The following is a 15,511-nucleotide window of genomic DNA, read 5'->3' as shown; positions in this document are numbered from 1 at the left end:
ATTCTCATAGAAGTATACAAGACATAATTGAAACAAAATCGGATTGATTCAAAAGAATCAGTTCATGAACATTTTAGCCACGGTTTGCAAAGATTGCATTCCTTAATATATATAAATGTATTTTTTTCATTAGTATGAAATCATACTTAACCAATATTAGAATTTAAACCAATTTAGTTTGCAAATGGGTACGCAAACTGGTGTGCATACCGTCGTACCGGATCTAACTCGGGTGAAACTGTTCGCATGCTGGTATGCAAACTTGGTTCCCGGACTTTGACAGTTAAAACCGTTCGTATACTGGTATGTATACTGTTCAGGTGAAACTGTTCGCATACTGGTATGCATCCTGTGCTATATCAAGATAATGGTTTAATTTTTCTAAACTCCATTTCAATCATTGAAACATTCTTAGAAGGCGACAATAGTTGTCTCACACAAACTATTAGCTTATAGTATAATTTTCAAATGATCGAACGATCAATACGAAACATTCCGAGTCTATATCAAATGACTGTCTCACACAAATCATGTAAGATGTTACAAGGCGATTTTTATATGATCATCTTTTGACTCATTATTTAGTTTACAACAAATAAATTGTTTCCAACTAAACTCGTCAAGAATAATGATGAACGTAGCTAAAGCAAAAAACTTTCTAACACATATTTCGAGAAGATATAAGCGAGTTAAACTCAGCTCGAAATATCAAATGTGTATAATATAAAATTCTATATAGCTATACGACTTAGTCTCAATAGGAGATAGAATAAAATATACTTCTGAGTGATAGATAAGTTTTAGTCTCATCTATAAGTAGACTAGAAATCAAGATTTATAGTTTTGATCACTAACATTGACAAACAAGCTTGAGATATCAACGCTTGCGAGTTCGACCGAGCAATGCTCTAACAGCTACGATTATCAAGATTGGCTTGAAATTTATACGGTATAAAGAATCTTTGAGGTCCAGCCTAATGAGAGCCAAGTATTTCAAGGATAAAAATATCTTAAAGATAAGTATCACACCTGAATGCATCATGGGTATAAAAAGAAATTCCAGGAGGGGTGGGGTATCTCTAATATACAGGAAAACAACATTTGGAAAACTAGAGATCGCAAGAAGGTATATATCATTGGGAGGAAAGATGGAGAAGAGATTATAATGTTACTATGTACAAGCCTCCTAACTTCCCAACTGATCTAATTCTAGTTCACCATTTGTTGAGACCAATGATACCTGGGATACTTGAAAAGTGGAAGAATGATACTCAAGATGAGTGAAATGTCATCCTGAGTACACTTTATGACTTTCAGGAGGAAGGTCATCTGACTTGACTGTCAAATCTTTATACCAACACAAGATAGATAAAAACTACAATAGTTAGGCTCACAACGCCAATTGGGTCAAAATATGGAAGTTATATATATATATAGTACTACTCCTTCGTCCATATGTTAATTTCATGAGATTCATCCTACAAATGCCAAAATTGCTTATCTTCCTACGTACATTACATCCATTATATTTGCAACTTCTGAAGAGACAATTTCCTATATCTTCATGGATTGTCCCTTTGCAAAATCATTTTGGAAGGTGCTTCTGGTAGTCAACAACCAGCTTTGTGGAGCTATTAATGATTTATATACCTAGAGTGATTACTAACAGATTGAATACCAACCATTTGTTCTGAAGTCGTGAAACCAAGAAGGCCAGGGAGGTGGTATAACAGTCTTCTTTTATGCCGACAAAAGTGAACGCAAAAGTGAAATCCAGAAGATATAATGGTGGGAAGTAACCTCTTTGCGATATGTCATGCCAAAAATAGCGAGGTAAACCGTTCTTCTGACTTTATATCGTCTTTCGTTATGAGAGGCCACAACCCACGGACTTATGAGCCCGAGTCCATTGATGTGACAAATGAGGAAAATTGTCATTTTTTTCTACTGGGAAAAACAAAACCGAACTTGTCGTGCAAAGCGTCAAGGATTTACTCCGCTTCTGTGTCCCCATGCACAACATGTACCTCAGCCTGGGCCCTGGATAAATGAGTAGGTTATGTTAAGACCAGGCAAGAATATCAACATGAGATGCAATGCATGGATGACGGTTTGGGGAGATACTCTCTTGTGATTTCTTGGTCTATTGTGACTTTTATCTATAGCCTACCCCAATTTATTTGGGACGAAATACCAATAGGCCATAGAAATAATATATTAGGATGAGTTTGATCTAGTTGACTCAGTCAAACTGTCTGTTTGGTCCTTTTTGAAAGTATAAAACTATAAATTATAGTTTGGTCCTAGAAATAATTTTGGTCCTATGGTGACGTCATGGATGATGTAATTGTCATCTTGTAGTGGCAGAAATACCCTTATATTATTGTTTGGTCCTAAAAAGTAATGGTTTGGTCCTAGAGTGACCACATATATACAAAAATTTAGTAGAAAATATCTCATTCTCAGATTTACTTTCTCTCTCCTCTTTATTTCAGATCTAGTTTCTCTTCCCTCCATTTTATTTTTTTATTTTTCTTTCAGCTGCTGTTTTTTTGTTGTTGCAGAGAATGAATCTTGATTGAAAGATTTGATCTGTCACTATGAAGACGACGAAGACGATGAAGACTTCGAGATCTGCTGCTGTTGAAGACGGTGATTGATTTACACATTTTTTATAAAGATTTGTGTTGAAGAAGATGATGAACGATGGAGTTTTTTTAGGGTTTTTCTTCTCTACTGGTATTGATGCTGCGATGATGATGTTGAATTCCATGAAGGTGTTTTTTGCGTTTCTTTTGTTTCTTTTTTGTTTTGCTGCTGCTGTTAAAGATGATGAATACGATGTTGTTGCTGTTGAAGATGGTGATGTTTTTGCTGCTGTTGTTAAAACGACGAAGAAGATGAAGATGATGCTGCTGCAGTTCATTTTTACGAATGAACTCTATTTTTTTACGAATTTTTGTTGTGTGTTCATTTTGGAAAATGAACTCCGTTTTCTTCTATAGGTTTTTTTAGATGTTCATTTGAAAGAATGAACTCGATTTTCATATAGGTTTTTATTAGGAGTTCATTTGGAAGAATGAGCTCGGTTTTCATATAGGTTTTATTAGGAGTTCATTTGAACGAATGAACTCGGTTTTCATATAGGTTTTTATTAGGAGTTCATTTGAAAGAATGAACTCGGTTTTCATATAGGTTTTATTAGAAGTTCATTTGAAAGAATGAACTCTTGTTTTTATTCATAATAGTGGAGTTTTTTGTTGTGTGTTCATTTGAAAAATTGAACTCCGATTTTTGTTCTTAATAACGAAATTTTTATATAATTTTAATAAAATAATGAAGTTCATTTATATGTGATTTAATTTGGTTTTATTAGATGTTTATTTGAAAGAATGAACTTTGATGGTTCATCACACAGAATGAACTGGTACAAAAAAAATAAGTAGAAGTTAACACGGAAGGGTATTTTTGTCTGTTTTATATTTTTAAATAATTATGGACCAAACAGTAAATGTGTTTTCCCGAAGGACTAAACTGACTTGGGACCACCTAAAAAAGGACCAAACGATTATTCCCCCAAACATATTTATAGCGTGTTTGTAAGCAAAAGCAGAAGTCAGAAGCAAAAAAAAAAATTCACAGAAAGTTAATTTTTTTGCTTCTAAAATTGTGTATCTAAACCAATTTCTGACTATTTTCTTTCCAGAAATCAAAAAACAACTTCTACTATGACATCCAAACGGACTTTTAGTTCTTAATGTCGTCGAGAGGCCCTCTTTTATTCGCCGGAAATTAGCATCCTTCGGATCGGGTCATAAAGTGGACACGATTATCATCCAAGGGTAAATAGGTAATTACACTCACTGTGCATGTAGCAATTGGACTTGGTTCATCCACATTGAATTTCTTCTATTAAAAACCTCATTCAGGGTTTGGTTCTCTACAAAAAAGCGTGCTTCTGTTTCTTTTCTTTTTTTCTGAAATGGAGGGTTCTTCAATTGATTTTCTACGATTGCTTAATAGTGACTTATCACTCAAAATCCTTTCGATTTTGGATGATCCATCTGATGTTGTTCGTGTTGCTTCTGTTTCGCACACTTGGCGCCAATTCGGTGAGTTCTACTGACCTCATTTTACCCAATTTGTCTTCGATTACATTGAAATTGAAGTTGTTTAGGCAAAAACATGGAAGGATTTGACATTCAACATTTAGTACTAGATCTTAGGAGAAGCTATGCGATTATGAATTTATTTAGTCAGTCTATGTGTGCATGTGAAGATTAAATTGGGTTATAGAACTGCTAGGGTCTTGTTGTTGTATTCAAAAGCATTCTGAGTTCGGACATCGGGTCTTCGAAATGAACTACAAGGTTACTGTCTTCGTGATGATGTGATTTTGCGTTGAGGAGATAAGCAGATTAAGCTTGTTTGTGCAGTTAACTCTATAAATACATGTGAGACTTTTGCACACCAAAAAGCTCTTGCATAGGGGAAATCTTGATTGGTATATGTAATATGCTGCTGGAGGAAAGGCTTTATTCGAAGTATTTGATGAATACATTCTCCTAGAAAGATATTGAGTTTTTGAGGAAAACTCACATTCCAAAGTTGAAAGCCATTGCTTTTGAGCTGAAGGAGAGTAAGTGTAAGCAGAGGCTTGTAATTGATTGTAAATTTACCACTCCTCTTATAGGGATTCTACTCTGAGAAAATTGCTGAATTTGCAGTTATGGTTGATATGAGTGGTTTAGTGCAGAACATGAGTTTAGTTCATGTCCAGTCAAAGCTGGTCTATGATCATCTATTACTAATTGCCTTTTTTTTTTCTTTCTTTCTTTCAGTTGTTTCATTTAGTACTGACAGAGTTCTGCTTAATTACCATAAAAAACATGATCCTTATATGGTTCCTGATCGATGTAGATAAAGAGATTGTTCACTACAAAGGAGTACTTGTTTTACTTCTCCGTCATATTCTTTGTAGAAAAGTTACAAAAAGTTGTTTTTGAAGTTTGTTCAACGCAACTTTAATTTCTTCTATTTGCTTGATAATTAAGATGGTCTTGAATACTGCACTCCTTCTAAAACACGGCCATTTAAAACAGACTTATTATCTTTTTTACTCCTGTAATAGGATTAAGTAGAAACTGAGTTGAGAGCTAGATGACTCAAGTCTTGGACAAATTAATTGTTTTCCAATATTTTGACAGATTCTAATACGGTTTTATTATGTTCTGCAGTGATTGCAAGTGGGTTTTCTAAGAGTCTTTGTTTAAGATTGTTTCCAGAAACATCAAGCGCTATTAAAGCCATTGAAGAAAACAATGTGATAGAGTGTTTGGGATTCAACACCACTGGTAGTGTGGATGTGGAGCAGTTGAAGAAAAACCATCGAGTTTATGCCTTCCTAGCATCAGGTCTGGCTCCTTCTTTAACAACAGATTGCATTGTGGAGGCTATAAGTGCGTCTAGTACTGATCATTTTCCGGAAGAAAATATTCGCCACACTTTGGAACCTAGAGAGATAGTCGACGGGATGCTTTCCTACTGGTCAAGTATGGGAGAGAGTAATCCTGAGATGCATGAGACATTGACTTTTAAATTGGTGTCCAAGTTGTGTTTCATCACTGAGATCAACATCCAACCGTCCCAAGGTTACTTTCACGAACCCTTGGTACCTAAATTTGACTCCATTCTCTGATTTTTAATTTATTCTTATGACAATTACATTTTGTTCTACCCAGAACTTTTCGAGGATGATTTTCCTATATTTTCGGCCAAGGCTGTGCAATTTCGAATGGGCCGTGTTAGAGAACCGCAACAAGAGAGATTTCTTTTGGGTGATTATAAGGCAGGCCGTAGATCGATTGAAGATCACGTAGTATGGACATACACCTCAGAAAAGTTTCCAATGGTTCAGGTATGTTAGTTATCCATGAGATGCATCACCGTGTCTTTTATCTATTTCTGGAATGGGATGAGTGTAAAAATGAGAAGAAATGCTTAGATATTCATTGAAATCTGGATTACAAGTCTTAACAACTCTAGTTGATGTTACCACATCAAACAGGAAAATCGTTTACAAAAGTTCAAGTTACCAGAACCTGTTCTTGCCATTGGTGGACTTCTGCAGATCGAACTGTTTGGAGGGGTCCAGCTTGATTGGGATGACTTATACTACTTGTGGTCAGTTTCTAACTCTTTTCTTACCCTCTTTTTATCTCGCTTGACCATTGCTGATAGTCTGGTTATAAAGTTCCTGATTCTTACCCTCTGTTATCTTGCTGGACTATGCTGAAGTGTGTCTTATGTTCAAGTCGTGGGACGCCCACTCACAAATGAATTCGTTGCTGATTTGATTGATAACTCCGGGAAATGCGTCTTGAAGTACAACCGGAAAGAGGCTATTGGAAACGACTCCGATGCATCAGAAGATGACTTGGCAGTCCTCGGTGTCAGCTGTGCTTTTACAGATCTAGTTCTTAGCCATAACATGAGCGAGTATCATTTTTAAATACTTGCGAATGTGCATGGTGTTGGCTGTTATATCAATGTTTGTAAAAGATGAAGATTAATGGGATTGGAAAGTGATGAGTTTTTTTTTCTTTTTCTTTTTGTCGAGGTTGGAAGGATTCTGGTGATAACAATGTCCGCTGGCGAGATGTGTTGTTTTAGTAAATTGTGTTTGCTGGTGGTAAAAAAGAATACTGATACTGGTCGTCTCGACTTTGAGAGACTTGTCATACTGATTCTTATTGCAGAGATCAGTTTAAATTGATTCAAACATTGCATTCCTGTAGAACGTTAGTGTGTTCCATTGAAGGTTCTTTTGCAGAATAGGAATTACAAAACTTGTTGCCAGATCATGCTCATTATAATATTCAGATATGCACAAGCAAGAGTGACAAGGCTATATAACCTTGCAACCAAAACCACAAGTTACATAAGAAACTTCTTTTAATACTGAATTTGAACTGGTACAGGGACCAGTGTGACATCCAGGAACCCCCAATTCCTAACCAGTAATCACCAATTTTAAGTAGTCATTTTGCCATGGAGAGGAAGATTGTTTACAAATGTTTTGGTTACCGGACCGGAACCTGTCTCTGCTTGAAGTGCTTCACTTCTCCAGTAGCATAAGCCAATTTCAGAAATCATAAGCAAAAGAGCTTATTTTAAAAGTGGTTTTACAACTGAAACTTCTGAATTTTCGACTTACATAAGTTAAAAAATAACTTCTCATAGTTATCCACAAGCACAAGCCAACTGCAAAAGTCCGTAACCAAAGGATTTGCTTCATATAAAATTAAATTTTTTTCTTTCTAGATATCGTTCTGAAATTGTTTCATCAAATTAATTTTTGACTTTTCAACGTAGTTTTTTAACTTTTGACTTTGTAACATAGTTTTTTTAACTTCTTACAAAGAGGGTCCCCACTCTTGTGTCATTTTACCCCCTAAACTCCCACAGTCCCACTCCTCCATCAAAATCTCCAATCACACCAGAATTGATATTCATCAATCTCAATCCAAAAACACAGAACTTTCTTCATCATCTTCTTCAATTGATTCCATTTCTTGAACCCATTGAAGAACTTCCACAACCATTGAATTCAAGATTCGAAATAGATGAGAATGAAGTTAAAAGGTTGTGTTTCACAAGTATGGCTTAGAGCTTATTTTGATTCATAGCTAAAGAGAATTTACTTTTTGAACCTGATTCTGATTCTGATTCACTTTTTAATAGAGATCTTGCTGATTTACTTTATTCAAGTTCTTTCTGGTATGCTAATTACTCGGTTTTTTGAAAGTTTCTCCTGATTTTGTGACTTTACTTGCTCTTCAACAAACTCTTACTTCTATTAGGAACAACGGTTTCTTGATTATATTGAGATTAATGCAGTTGTGTAATCAGAAATGTAAATATTGCATAACTGGAGATAAAGAACAGTGAAATTGAGGTTGAGGAGTTGAAGAAGTCTGAAGAAGTGGAAATTTTAAGGGTAACTAAGTCATTCCAATGGGTAAGTTGAGATTGGTGCTGTTGAATTTTCTAAGTAGAAGTTTATGATAATAATAATAATCTGGTTATCTCTTGTTCTTACCACCATAAACCTCTTATCTCCTCTTTTGTTAAGAAAAAAAAGAAGTCTGCATATTCCTTATTGTACAAAATAGTATGTGTTGAATTTCTTCTCAATATCTTCTAACTTGAACTCATTTTTGTGGGTTTATTCACTTACTATTTGTTAAAATCTCATTCAGGTTTGGTTTCTTACCTGTTGTTTTGAATGGAAGGTTCCATTGATTTTGCACAATTGCTTAATGGTGACTTATCAACTATAATCATCTCGAAGTTGGATGATCCAGCTGATGTTGTTCGTGTTGCTTCTGTTTCGCATACTTGGCGCCAATTTGGTGAGTTTTACTGACTTTATTTGTTTGCATTGAAATTGAAGTTTGACAATCAAGATTCAACACTTAGAACTAGAGATTTGGTTGGAGGTTCTTTAATAATAGCATCAGACTACCTATTAGAGGACCATATTACAGTTATTAGGGATATACAATCGTTAACAACACTTAACACATCACACTGGTGATTGCGAAATAATGAGTGAATAAGGTTCGCTAAGGCTTTACTATCCGAAACAAGAAAGGGCCTCGTCAAGCTGCCATTGTATCGTCCGCAATGTAGCATTGACGAGTGCCGAGGCTTGGGGCTTCTGCATGCTCTACTGAAGAGACTAGAGATTATAAATGTTGGATCCACACCCTGCAGATTTAGAGATTTAGAGGCTAAAATGATATGAAATTTGGGTAATCTTGTAACTTGAGTTTAAGGGTGTGTGCTATGCTAGGTGTATGCGGAAAGAGAGTAAGTGTAGGCAGAGGCATGTAATCGATTCTAAGTTGAGCTGACTGTAAATTGACAATTACTGATAAGAGACCAGTGAAGATTATTGTCTTTATAGGGATTCTAATTTGAGAAGTTTGTGGAATTTCTGTTATGGTTGAATTGAGGGATTTAGTGCAGAACATGAGTTTGGTTCATTTCCAGTCAAAGCTGGTATGTGATCATCTATTACTAGTTGCCTTTTTTTCTTTCTTTCAGTTGTTTCATTTAGTATTGACAGAGTTCTGCTTACCATAAAAACATCATCCTTGTATGGTTCCTGATCAATGTAGAGAATGTTCACTGCAAATGACTACTTGTTTTGCTTCCCTGTCATATTCTTAATAGAGGTCAATAAAGATTGTTTTTGTCGTTTGTTCAACGCAACTTTAGTTTCTTCTATTCGCTTGATAAGATGGTCCTGAATACTTCACTCTTTCTACATTAGCGCGGGGAAAAACATGTTTTAGAACAGATTTACTATCTTTGTTACTCCCGCAAGGCCGTAATAGGATCAAGTAGAAACTAAATTGATAGCTAGATGAGCAGTTTCAAGTCTTGGCCAAATTAATTGTTTTCCAATATTTGACATTCTAATACGGTTTTAATATGTTCTGCAGTGATTGCAAGTGGGTTCTCGAAGAGTCTTTGCTTAAGATTGTTTCCAGAAATATCAAACGATGTTAAAGCCATTGTAGAAAACAATATAATAGAGCCCTTCGAAGTCGAGACTACTGGTAGTGTGGAAGTGGAGAAGTTGAAGAAAAACCATACAGTTTATGCCCTCCTAGCAAGAGGTCTGGCTCCTTCTTTAGCAGCAGGTTGCATTGTTGAGGCTATAAGTATTTCTAGCACTGATCATTATCGGGAAGAAAATATTCACAACACTTTGGAACCTAGAGAGAGAGTCAAGGGGAGGCTTTCCTACTGGTCAAGCATGGGAGAGAGTAATCCTGAGGTGCATGAGACTTTGACTTATAAATTCGTATCCAAGTTGTGTTGCATCACTGAGATCAACATCCGACCGTTCCAAGGTTATTTTCATGAACTCTTAGTTATGTGGTTTGACTCCATTCTTTGGTATTTTATTTATTCTGATGACAAATGCTTTTTTGATTCTACCCAGATCATTTCGACCATGATTTTCCTATCTATTCGGCCAGGGCGGCGCGATTTCGAATGGGCCATGTTAGAGAACCACAATAGGGAAGAAACCTTTTGGGTGATTATAAGGCAGGTCGCAGATCCATCGAAGATCACGTAGTATGGACATACACCTCAGAAAAGTTTCCAATGGTTCAGGTGTGTTAGTCACCCTTGTCTTGACAACTCTAGTTGATTTTGTGATCGTTTAGTTTTTCATTGATATCTTGATTCTTAAGTCTTGACAACTCTGGTTGATTTTACCATCAAGCAGGAAATTTTTTTACAAAAGTTCAAGTTACCAGAACCTGTTCTTGCCGTCGGTGGACTTCTGCAGATTGAACTGTTGGGTCGGGTCCAGCTTGCATCAGATTACTTATACTACTTGTGGTTAGTTTTTAACTCTTCTCTTACCCATCAGCTATCTCGCTAGATAATTACTGATAGTTTGATTATAGATTCTTACCCTTTGTTGTCTCGCTGGACTATGCTTCAGTGTGTCTCACGTTCAAGTCGTGGGACACCCCCTCACAAGTGATTTCGCTGCGGAGAAATGCGTCTTGAAGTACAACAAAATGACGGCTATTGAGTCTCTGGCAGGAGAGCGAGTATATCGTTTTTAAATACCTTATCTTGGAGTGTGCATGGTGTAGACAATCATAATAGTGTTTGAAAAAGATGAAGGTGAAGATGATGGGAAGTGATCATTTTGCTGGTGGTTACGGGAACTATAAGGTTTGTGCAAGTGTACTGGTGAGATACGTTGTTTCATTAAATCGTGCATGTTGGTGTATATTTATAGCTTAATGTTACCTAGATTATCTGTAACAATAATACAAAATTCTGACAATCCTCACAATTTTGATTATCTTGGTCCAATCCCAATAATCAGTAAAAGTAAACTACAGTTTGCAACAGTGAAGATAGATCTGCTCTGGTAATTCTTTTCCAAGAGTAACATTGTAATACAGATTCTGAGGTCACTTGAAATTGAATCAAATGTTATTGTGTCCCAAGAGTAACGTTCAATCCCAATAAGATCAGCAAAACTACAGGGAAGATAGATCTGCTCTGGTTGATTTTTCCAAGAGTAACCATGTGTTGGACCTTAGTCCTACATTGGTAGACGGGGCTTAATTGGGTAGTTTATAAGTCAATGGGATCCCTCATCTAGTCAATGGGATCCCTCGTAAGAGGGGTCCACTTTAAATTCCATTTTCTAGAATTCTAATGGAGTCATTCCTACGTGTAAGTTGGTGCTTTTTCTTTGAAGCAGTTGAAATGGGTGCTGGTGAACATTCTAAGTGGAAGTTTATAATAATAATAATAATCTGGTTATCTCTTGTTATTGCCACAGTAAATCTCATATCTCCTCTTTTGTGAAGAAAAAAGGTCTGCATATTCCTTCTTGTGATTCTGCTTATTTTGATCTTCTTGTCAAAAATGGATAACATTCAACTGAGTTGAATTTCATCTCAAAATCCTTCAACTTGACTTTATTTTTGTGTGTTTATTTACTTACTATCTATTTAAATCTCATTCAGGGTTTAGTCCTCTGCAAAAGCTTGCTTCTACTGTTTTCAAATGGAGGGTTCTTCAATTGATTTTATAGAATTGCTTAACGGTGACTTATCATCGAAAATTATCTCGATTTTGGATGATCCAGCTGATGTTGTCTGTGTTGCTTCTGTTTCGCGTACCTGGCGCGAATTTGGTGGGTTCTACTGACCTCAATTCTCTAATTTATCTGCGATTACACTTATATTGAAGTTTGATATTCAAGATTCAACTCTTAGAAGTAGAGATTTGGTTGCAGGTTCTTTAGTAAAACCAACTGACTAACAACACTTAGTGATTACACAAAAATGAGTTAATAGGGTTCGTTAATGTTTTACTATCCAACACAAATGAAAGCCTTCTCAAGCTGCCATTATATAGTCCCCGATGTAGGATTGACAAGTGCCAAGGCTTGAGGCTTCTGAAGGAGAGTAAGTGTAAGCAGAGGCCTGTATTTGATTTTTAGTTGAGCAATACAAAAGACTAAATTGCAAAAGACTACTTGTGTTACTTCACCGTCATAATCTTAAAAATACATTTGTAGTTTGTTTGACACAGCTTTTATTTCTTGTATTTGGTTGATAAGATGTCCTGAATACTTCTTGACTACATTAGTTGCAGGGGAAAACACAACAATTTAGAAAAGACTTTTGATCTTTTTTACTCCCGTAATAGGATCAAAGAGAAACTTAAGTGAGAGCTAGATGAGCAGTTTCAGGTCTTGTCCAAATTATTTGTTTTCCAATATTTGACAGATTGTAATGCGGTTGTAATGTGTTCTGCAGTGACTGCGAGTGGGTTTTTCAAGAGTCTTCGCTTAAGATTGTTTCCAGCACTATCGAGCACTATTAAAGCCATTGAAGAAAACAATGCGATAGAGCCATTGGGATTCAACACCACTGGTAGTGTTGAAGTGGATAAATTGAAGAAAAACCACGGAGTTTATGCCTTCCTAGCAGCAGGTCTGGTTCCTCCAACGTATTGCATTGTGAAGGCTATAAGTGCGTCTAGTACTGATCATTATCTGGAAGAAAATATTCACAACACTTTGGAACCTAGAGAGGTAGTCAACGGGATGCTTTCCTACTGGTCAAGTTTGGGAGAGAGTAGTTCTGAGGTGCCTGAGACATTGACTTATAAATTGGTATCCAAGTTGTGTTTCATCACTGATATCAACATCAAACCATACCAAGGTTATGTTCATGAACTCTTGGTACCTAATTATGTGGTTTGACTCCATTCTCTGGTTTTTAATTTCTTCTGATGACAGTTACTTTTTTTTATTCTACCCAGATATTACGGATTATAATTTTCCTATATTTTCGGCCAGCGCTGTGCGATTCAGAATGGGCCATGTTAGAGAACCTCAACAAGGAAAAGACCTTTTGGGTGATTATGAGGGAGGTCGCAGATCCATTGAAGATCACGTAGTATGGACGTATACCTCAGAAAAGTTTCCAATGGTTCAGGTATGTGCGTCTTTTATCTAATTTGGGAAAGGGGTGGAGGGTGAAAATGAGAAGAAAATATCTTGTGATTGTTTAGTTTTTCATTGATGCCTGGAATCCCAAGTCTTGACTACTCTGGTTGATTTTACCATCCAACAGGAACATCGTTTGCAAAATTTCAAGTTACCAGAACCTGTTCTTGCCATTGGTGGACTTCTGCAGATTGAACTGTTGGGTCGAGTGGCGCTTGCATCAGATGACTTATACTACTTTTGGTTAGTTTTACTCTTTTCATACTCTTCGCTATCTCGCTAGACTAATAATTACCAATAGTTCGATTATAATACCCTTGTTATCTCGCTGGACTATGTTGCAGTGTGTCTAACGTTCAAGTTGTAGGACATCCACTCACTAATGATTTTGTTGCTGATTTAATTGATAACTCTGGGAAATGTGTCTTGAAGTGCAACGAAAAAACGGCTGTTTGTAACAACTCTAATAGCAGGTTTGAGCCTTTATCAGGAGAGCAAGTATATCCTTAAAAGGAGAATGTGCATGGTGTTGACTGTTCACAATCATATGAGTGTTTGAAAAAGATGAAGGTGGTGATTGATTTGTTAGAGGTTACGAAGAATAAAATTATAAGGTTTGTATAAGTGTGCTGGTGAGAAAATGTTGTTTCTCATAAAGCTACTGATACTGTTCAGAGGAGTATGTTCTGGTTAATCTTTTCCAAGACTAATCGTCCCTACCAACATATTTCATTAAGTTGGCTTTGAGGGCATCGTGATACAGATTCTAAGGTCGCTGGAAATTGAATCAAATGTTGCATTCTTATAGAAGGTTATTGTGTTCCACTGGAGGTTCGGAATTACGAGACTTGCCGCTCGGCCGTGTTCAATATATTTTTCCTGATACGCACAACCAGGACCTGGCAACCAAAACCACAAGTTGCACAAATATCTTTCTTTTTAAAAACTTGATTTTTAACTAATTTAGGGCCCATCGTCCTACATAAAAGAACCCCTTGATTCCTTACCAGCAGCAATCACCCTTTAAACAAGACTTTAGGCACGTCCCTGTTACCAGCTATGATGGAAAAAGAATGCTTGTTAGGAAACTGTCCTCTAACAGATTAGAACCCCATTTTTGTAGCTTCTTAAATGCCACACACTTATTCACCTGGCTAGTTTGCCTTGCCAATTTGAGGTCTCTCCAAAATAATTCGGGGCTACTTATTTATGAACAATTTTTTTGGGCACTAACCCATTTTGGTGGGGGACTACCCATTTATTTTGGGGATGGATGTTTGAAGTAAAATTGAACCACCCCTTATTTTTATTTTTTTGTTAATACCAAAAAAGCCCTTTATAATTAAATCAGTGTTAGTGTAATGATTAGTTAGTGTTAGTGTAATGATTAATTAGTGATTAGTGAGTTATTAATAAGATAGTTTTGTTAGAATCAGGATTTTTGAGAGAGAAGAAGAAGAAGAAGAAAAGACGAAGAAAAATAGTGTTGAACCCAAAAAAATCTTATTTTGAGTTTTCTAAATATGATATGAGTGATTCTTATGATGATAACTCCTCCTCAGAATCAGAACCTCCTTCATCTCCTAGAGTATTTGTCAATACTTCTAACGATCCGGATATGAGTTATTTGTTAGATGATGAATGTTTTTGTCCCCAACCTCAAGCTAACGACCCAAATGATGAATTTTATCAGCCACAACCAGAAGATGAAGATATGGGTACTCATGTATGGCTCAAATTTAGTTAATGTAGCTTGAATTGTGCAAAAAATTGGTCAAACTGAAAATTTCAATAAAAAAATTCGGCTAGGTCAAAGTGGTCACAAACATGCATTGCGATGTAACCGAACTCTTCTGTATGTGCAGTTCGGTTACTTGATTTAGCAGTCGCAGGTAACCGAACTCCTTTTTAATGGAGGTTTTTCAAAGTTCGGTTATATTTTTCCAGATAACGTTGCCGAACTAATAGCATATAGTAGACATATAATAGTTCGGTTTAGTCTAGTATACTCTCGGGGTTGACGAACATAGGGTTCGGTTTAGTCGTGTGAACTAACTTTGTTGCCGAACTTCTAAGGAGAAAATTTGTCATCAAATTTCGGCAAGCTCGCAAAAACATTTTAGTGAACAGATAACCGAACTCTTAGTTCGGTAAGGCCGATAAAAATTTTACATTTCCGAACTTCTAAGTGTTTCTTGTTTATGGTTGTCATTGACGTTGTGCTATTTCTCGTAGGTTGAATGTGATCCAATACAAATGGAAAATCAACCTTCCCCAGTTGATATTTTGTACGAGGACACATCCCATCACTACATGAATGACTTGGTATTCAATGATCCGGCGGAGGTAAAGAGTTGGGCTAGACAACATGCACAAAAAGACATGTGCGTATTAGTTTTGAATGGGAATGAACAAAAACTCGCATTGAAATGGTTTGTG

At 36.3% G+C, this 15,511-nt stretch overlaps 3 protein-coding genes across 10 annotated transcripts; all 3 read left to right on the top strand.

Moving 5' to 3' along the window:
- The first annotated feature begins 3,925 nt into the window (after positions 1 to 3,925).
- LOC113301923 (F-box protein At4g00755-like) lies at positions 3,926 to 6,799 on the top strand. Its single transcript, XM_026550760.1, has 5 exons — positions 3,926 to 4,112; positions 5,238 to 5,651; positions 5,742 to 5,917; positions 6,068 to 6,183; positions 6,298 to 6,799. The coding sequence occupies exons 1-5, from the start codon at positions 3,983 to 3,985 to the stop codon at positions 6,509 to 6,511; spliced, it is 1,050 nt and encodes a 349-aa protein (XP_026406545.1). The 5' UTR covers positions 3,926 to 3,982; the 3' UTR covers positions 6,512 to 6,799.
- Positions 6,800 to 7,413: 614 nt separating this feature from the next.
- LOC113304380 (F-box protein At4g00755-like) lies at positions 7,414 to 10,903 on the top strand. 6 transcript variants are annotated; one of them, XM_026553482.1, is made up of 8 exons: positions 7,424 to 7,644; positions 7,744 to 7,779; positions 7,900 to 8,020; positions 8,262 to 8,414; positions 9,513 to 9,926; positions 10,019 to 10,194; positions 10,310 to 10,425; positions 10,532 to 10,903. In XM_026553482.1, the coding sequence occupies exons 4-6, from the start codon at positions 8,288 to 8,290 to the stop codon at positions 10,096 to 10,098; spliced, it is 621 nt and encodes a 206-aa protein (XP_026409267.1). In that variant the 5' UTR covers positions 7,424 to 7,644; positions 7,744 to 7,779; positions 7,900 to 8,020; positions 8,262 to 8,287; the 3' UTR covers positions 10,099 to 10,194; positions 10,310 to 10,425; positions 10,532 to 10,903. The 6 variants fall into 6 exon arrangements, with proteins under 6 accessions (XP_026409270.1, XP_026409267.1, XP_026409269.1 ...); XM_026553485.1 differs by having other exon boundaries at positions 7,414 to 7,779; positions 8,295 to 8,414; XM_026553484.1 differs by lacking the exon at positions 7,744 to 7,779 and having other exon boundaries at positions 7,912 to 8,020.
- LOC113304379 (F-box protein At4g00755-like) lies at positions 10,636 to 13,882 on the top strand. Of its 3 annotated transcripts, none has more exons than XM_026553478.1 (6): positions 10,636 to 10,770; positions 11,580 to 11,749; positions 12,378 to 12,785; positions 12,886 to 13,061; positions 13,200 to 13,315; positions 13,417 to 13,882. In XM_026553478.1, the coding sequence occupies exons 2-6, from the start codon at positions 11,620 to 11,622 to the stop codon at positions 13,580 to 13,582; spliced, it is 996 nt and encodes a 331-aa protein (XP_026409263.1). In that variant the 5' UTR covers positions 10,636 to 10,770; positions 11,580 to 11,619; the 3' UTR covers positions 13,583 to 13,882. The 3 variants fall into 3 exon arrangements, with proteins under 3 accessions (XP_026409263.1, XP_026409264.1, XP_026409262.1); XM_026553479.1 differs by having other exon boundaries at positions 10,638 to 10,770; positions 11,312 to 11,749; XM_026553477.1 differs by lacking the exon at positions 10,636 to 10,770 and adding an exon at positions 11,019 to 11,427.
- The last annotated feature ends 1,629 nt before the right edge of the window (positions 13,883 to 15,511 follow it).

This window comes from Papaver somniferum, chromosome 8 (genome assembly GCF_003573695.1).
Source record: "Papaver somniferum cultivar HN1 chromosome 8, ASM357369v1, whole genome shotgun sequence".
In the NCBI taxonomy this organism is placed as follows: domain Eukaryota; kingdom Viridiplantae; phylum Streptophyta; class Magnoliopsida; order Ranunculales; family Papaveraceae; genus Papaver; species Papaver somniferum.
Note: the sequence above shows the minus strand (reverse complement) of the source record. Positions and strands in the feature narration are given on the sequence as shown.